At 42.1% G+C, this 6,260-nt stretch overlaps 1 protein-coding gene across 1 annotated transcript; it reads right to left on the reverse strand.

The window, feature by feature from the left end:
• Positions 1-303: 303 nt before the first annotated feature.
• LOC144661967 (uncharacterized) lies at positions 304-5,272 on the reverse strand. The gene is made up of 4 exons (XM_078522693.1): positions 4,731-5,272; positions 3,070-3,400; positions 2,680-2,792; positions 304-805 (listed from the first exon to the last, which is right to left on the reverse strand). The coding sequence occupies exons 1-4, from the start codon at positions 5,212-5,214 to the stop codon at positions 609-611; spliced, it is 1,125 nt and encodes a 374-aa protein (XP_078378819.1). The 5' UTR covers positions 5,215-5,272; the 3' UTR covers positions 304-608.
• Between the last annotated feature and the right edge of the window lie 988 nt (positions 5,273-6,260).

A 6,260-nucleotide genomic window follows, 5' to 3' on the forward strand; every position in this document is an offset into this window, starting at 1 on the left:
CAAATAGGGAATAAAAACCCGGGGAGCTTAAAGTCCCCCTAAAACAATAAGTAAGGTATCTTTCCATGTGTATTATTTGCTGTCTGTGTGGTCAGTAGGTTACACTGCCGTTTTGCGACGTTTTACTGTGAATTCTTGGGCTATAGAGTGTGTCGTATTGTCCGCTGCGTATCAATTATATTTTGATCGCTAGATAAAGCAAATCAGTTCGGATTAAATCGGTTCCGTAAAAGAATATAGCCTGCATTCGATCAAAATCTCATCCACTTGTCTCAAGTTTTCAAAAGTTTACTATTAAAACAATTTTATACCCTGTAGTCCTTTATTGAAGCGATTTTTCTTTCACAGATTCATGGCCTCGACAGAAACTTTTCCGCATGAATTAAACCAAAGTGTAGTGACGTCACCTTCTCGGGAGTAGGCGACCAGAGAGGGAGGTCTGAAATTCAGGCTAACAAGACCTTAAAGTGAAGGAGAAGGCTTTGTATGAGTGCAAATCTAACCAAACATTTCGCTAAATGGAGATACCCCAGGATCTCTATATAGACTCTTCTAGTTATGTGGCCTTTAACCGGCTAGGCCGCTAGTTGTGTCCACACTCCTAATCTTCACTGCTCCGCTGCAGGGATATCATCGCGTTGTTTGGTATATCCCATGCTGGGTGCGCGACTACGCCACTTCCACCAGATAAGCCCCGCCAGTGCGAGCCCCACAATACTCAGGGACACCACCACAGCCACAGCAATGACCCATCCTTTAGGCCCTTGACGTTTAGGTTCTTCTGTTGTTGGTTCTACTGTCGATCCTGTGAATAGACCCATACGATTGACATTAGAAATTACACGATCTCGGCTGTTATAGCACAGGGCGGCTCTTGTCTGAAACGAGTTGAACTCCGGATAGAGCGGTCTATAATTGGGCGCTGACAAGAATAATTGGGAAGCGCAACGGATTGGTAGCGCGAGCACAAACGAACTTTTGAACTCTGGTGAAGGTGAACAGGAAAGTCACCGAAAATTTAGTTTCCAAAAAAACAGATCGGCTTAAAAACCATTTTATTTCATAAATGTCCTATATCGATCGCAATACTGGTTCCAGTATTTTCAAGAATAACTGTGTTGTGTTCTAAGGGAAGATACTTTATTCTCGCTCACAGTGCCTCAGTGCCTCTTTTCACCAGGCATAGTTAATAGAGGAAAATGGTTAGGAAGCCTGGAAAACATCAAAGGAGGAAACAAAAAGGCCAAGACTTATGTTAAAAGGTCCACGACCCTGCAGGTCTTTTGTTTTGCGCTGGTACACTATGCATGACAGGCGCGTAGCTGAGGTTTTTGGAAGGGTGTTCGTATTGACAGAAATATTTATTAAGGGGGGTTATTAAATACCAGCGCCGAAGGCGCGAACCTCTAGCGGGGTCTGGGAGCATGTCCCCCAGAATATTTTGAAATCTAGAGGCTCGAAAATGCTATTTTCAGCATTGTGCACGTCAATATTTCAAACTCGATGGAGTGTAAAATAAGAGGTATTTTTAGTCATAACAACAATATTTCCGGCGTTTTGTTATTCATATCCATGTAAAGGCCTTTTCGAAGGCTTGAGTTTCTTTAATTATGAATACATGTAACTTGGCCTCGCAGTACGTAACTATAGCTAGTTTAGCGAGGCTCTGTCCTTGTTGATCCTTGCGATTGTCTAAGTCTATATCCACGTAAAACGATCGATGTTTAATATAAAACAACAGTATACGGGCGTAAACACGCTTTTGTGGTCTAACATTACGAATTTTAGCCTAAAAGGAATACTGAAAAGTTGAACAATAAGTCACTTGATCGTCCGGCTAATCGTTTAGACGCCTGATTTTTTTTAAAACTCTATACCACATGTAAGGTTCTCGAATTTCACTTGTACCCATTCTCCTAACAATTTCAATACTTTCCCGATACTTTTAGCGTTTTCTTCCAGGGTAATTCGAAAGCTGCAACCCTCAAAGTTTGTTTTCCATTCCCCCACTATTTGCTAAAAGCTGGAAATCAACAGTTTGTGTTTTCAGTCCTCCAATATTGACCTCCAAAGGGGGTTCGTTCGAACCCCTCGAACCCCCCCCTCCTACGCGCCTGCATGAATTACGTAACCGCAATCTTTCTATTGGTTAGTTGCATGAACACACGTAACCACCCATTGTATTTTGTCAGGTTTGTGCAGGGTCAACCCCCAAAATAGTGAAGAAAACCATACAACAAAGAACTTTGTCGGGCTTCCTAACCATTTCCCTCTATTACCTATATATGCACCAGGCTAGGTAGAGGGTTGATAACGTTATCTAAAAGATACATCGCCATCCAGTGGATAAATGTGAAGTGTCAAAGGCGAACTGTTAAGGCAATGTGATAACATTCTGAGGGAAGCAGAGGCATTTCATGTTGTTGCACTAGCATTCCAACGACAACCTCGTTCCCAGGGCTTTCCCTTTGGTACGGAATTCGGATTTACCAAGGGAAAAGTCCTGGTAACGAGGTTGCTTCAACGAGGGATAGCTCGATAAGCAATGACTCCTGGCTATATAGTTTCTTCAAGCCACAAGAAACGCGGATAATCTCCGGTAGTGTGTGCCAGTTGTTCGAGTGCAACTTCAACTCGCTAAACTTAATAAAATAGTAGTGAAATCTAGTATTGACTAACCCAGATACTTAAGCCAATAGAATGGGCTGGGCCATTCTGTACGATCACAGAAGCCGTGACTAGAGTCTCCCTCCACTAGCGAACTGCAATACTCTGCACCTATGAAATGATCCCTGAACAAAAATAACAGACAGTAGTAAGCATTAGGTAGTGCTCATTCTTATGGGTAGGATGCTAGTCCATCGCAGGTTAAGCACAGCATTTTTGTCGGATTTGTTCGACAACTGGCCGTCAGCGATTTGAACCTCTGGGTGGAGAGAGGCATGGGCGTTTTTTAATGCAGGAATTATTCCTAGCATTCTGTAACAACCATTCTTACGGCCAGAATTGTGGGTAAAGAACGCGCCCTAAATCTGAATATACACAAATAAGTTGTTGTAAGATAATTACCTGAAATATCCTGGGCAGTCTCTGGCGACTTCATCACAAACCGACCTGCACAAGGATTTTCTTCCGGGACTCTTTTCATTTGGGAAACACGGAGGAAAAAGTTCGCCACAAAACATCTTCTTTAAGTTTTCTTGGCACTTAGGAAACTTAGAAAGGTCTTTTTCAACGATTTTGGGGAAGCCTTTTTCTAAATCTCCTTCGCCGTATGTTTTGTTGAAAACCGCTTTGTAAATCTTCTTCTGGACTGACTCAGAAAACAGGGTGTGATCATAAATACCTAAGTTTTTACAGGCGGGAAAGATCAAGTTTTGACAGCCACGATCCAAAGGACCTAATGAAAAATAAAACACAAATTAATAGGTTCGCATCATTGCTGTGGATTTCTGAAGATGGGTCTGAATTCTCACTGCGAAAGTGGGATTCGAGTCACTGGGACGAGTGTATCGAATTTATGAGTTCGAGTTAGAAATTTTGAGTTCAAGTTAGAAGCTTCGAGTTCGAGTTAGAAATTTCGAGTTAATAATAGTGATGGGGTAACATTTTCTCAGTTGGTCACGCATAGTGACGCCCTTATCACCAAATTAAAGCTAACCACAAGCAAATAGGTGTGGAACTAACCGCAAGCAAACCAGAGTGGAACTAACCGCAAGCAAACCAGAGTGGAGCTAACCGCAAGCAACTCGAACTCGATATTTTAACTCGAACTCGAACTCGAACTCATGAAATGGACAGACCCCACTGGGACTGGAAATCACAAAAAACGAGAAGAAATTGGAGAAATATTTTGCTTGGAAATAGGATGTATACCCCCCTCCCCTCGCTTCAGGACCCTCTCTGAAGAATTGCATCATGAATTTGTGACACGACATCATTATCCTGTCTCTTTGGTAATGCCACAGCCTGCAGTTGCTTTTCAGAGACGTTGCTAAGCGACATAATTCACACTTTTGGCGCCATTCTGACGTGACAATTGTCGAATTTTTCGCGAATCTTCTTAGATTTTGATTGGATACCACATTTTACAATAAGCCGAGGCATCCGATCTACAGATTGACGATTGCGTGAAACCACAAAATATACCTCGCGGTTCCAACGGATACGAAAACAAGATAGAAAACTTTATACTTCCCGATATTTCGGTTTCAACCTGGTGCTAAATTTGGCCCAGTGGTGACTCAGTTTTTGAAACCGAAATATTGGACAATATGTATTTTAGTTTAGTTTTGTTTTCTACCGTTATTTTGTATTCGTTAGGACCGATTTAACTGCAGTATTAAGATCCTGAGACTCTGTCTACTTAAGTTAGTCAAGTCGTTTTTAATCGGCCGTGAAATTAAAAAGAGCATTTAAGCGGTCTTTTAAAAATGCCTGAGTGACTCCTGCTCAGCGACTGTGACACGGCCAGCTTTAACAGGGCCTCTTTTATGTCCTCACTGTCTGTGTGAAAAATATGATTTTATCACTGCCACATATGTTCTGTGACAGGTCCTTACAACATTAACAAGATCTCTTGCATACAAATTGTAATTGGGCAGTGGGCAACCCAGTATAAGCCCTCCCTCCATCGTGACCTTTCCACTACCACACCGTCCGTAAATTTCTTTGACAATAAAACTCTGTTATCAAAATAAAACAGGGATACAGCATAATAAACTACTTACTAGGTACGCTGTCATTTGTGGTGAAATTAGGTGGCTCAAAACACTTGTTACTGCTTGGATTTTCATTTGGAAGCAGAGTGCACTCGGCGAGAACAAAATCCACGTAGACTTCACGAAAAGTGTTACCCATTTGGTTCATGCACTGCTTCAATAGCTCTCCGCAGACGCGTCGGCAGGGTAGCACACGCTTTCCTGCGCTACACTTGGGAAAAAAGAACGAACATTCCATGGCTGCTGCGACAGTCAACGACGAACAATTTAGCCAGGGTTTTATAACACGGGGTAGAAATGCTGCGAGCCCAGTCTGCAATTGCGCCGTGAGTCCCTTTGGAAACGGTAGCGTGTTGTTGTAACCAGCTATTGTACAGATATCAAAAGGCCCATTCACAAGACTGATGCATTGACCGTCAGTCGATTTACAAAAGACTGTTACAACACTGCATAAAAATATGCAGCTCAAGAAAACTTCTGAATGAAGGTTCATCTTGCGTGCGTGATTAAGTTCTGCCTTCCTCACGAATCACCGCAGATAACCTGATCGGGAACCCTTCAGACGTCCGATAACTGTGTGAACATGAGAACGTTAGCTGATATTCTGCTTATTTCTCCAATTACAACCTCTTATTGCCCGGCCGTGCCACCTGGCGTTCTCTGTTTTGTCACGCTAATGACAATTCATATGAAGTAGTTTCAAATCTTGCAGCCAATCCTTTGTCGCATCCAAATCAATTATTATCCTACAGACACAAGACGGAATATAATTACTTTTGTCCTTGTATAGAAACAAATGGTAGTTCTCGTACAATGAAAGAAGTTAATTTTACCCCCGGGTACGGGTGCCTCAACTTCAAGCTGGGAGTATTATCACGAAATAGTCAGGTTGCAAAGAATACGCTCTTGGAGCTAAAAGAAAATAAGCAAAAATTAATTACATATAAATTATTTGCTATCTGTGTGGTTACCCTGCTGCTTTTTTGACGTTTTACTGCGAGATTTTAGGTTGCACTAAAATTTCCATTGATATTTACGTTTGAGGGAGGGTTGGGGGGGGGGGGCGCCTCTCCCATCGTCCTGCTTTGTAGTCTGGGGAATTTAAATTCTCTTAGATACTCTCAGAATAAAGGCATTTGCATCTCAGCAAACAGAGATTTTTGCATTTTCTGGGGGAGTTTGCCTATATTGACCCCAAAGTTGTCATTGATTCGCTACAATTGAAATGAATAATATAGACTACCCCTCCCCCCGCTCCATTTCAATGATGGAGCCAATGGCCCTTTTTAGTTTATGCATAGCACGAATTCTTCATTTATTCTTTTATTTTTAACACATCATTGATTGGGGGGATGGGGGTTCATTTCTTTTGTTATTCTGTCCAAGATTGCAGCTTCTTAGATGGCCTGCGAACACAGCCGCCTCACATCGCTCCCGCTACTACGTGAGAGACGGCTGTATTCGCAGACTACTTCTAAGACTTCTAAGGTCCCCTGTTTGTGAATTTCCTAAATCCGACAATTGGTAAGGTTTTTGAAT

The sequence above is a fragment of the Oculina patagonica genome, chromosome 8 (genome assembly GCF_052425735.1).
Source record: "Oculina patagonica isolate OP01 chromosome 8, crgOcupat, whole genome shotgun sequence".
Classification (NCBI taxonomy): Eukaryota; Metazoa; Cnidaria; class Anthozoa; order Scleractinia; family Oculinidae; genus Oculina; species Oculina patagonica.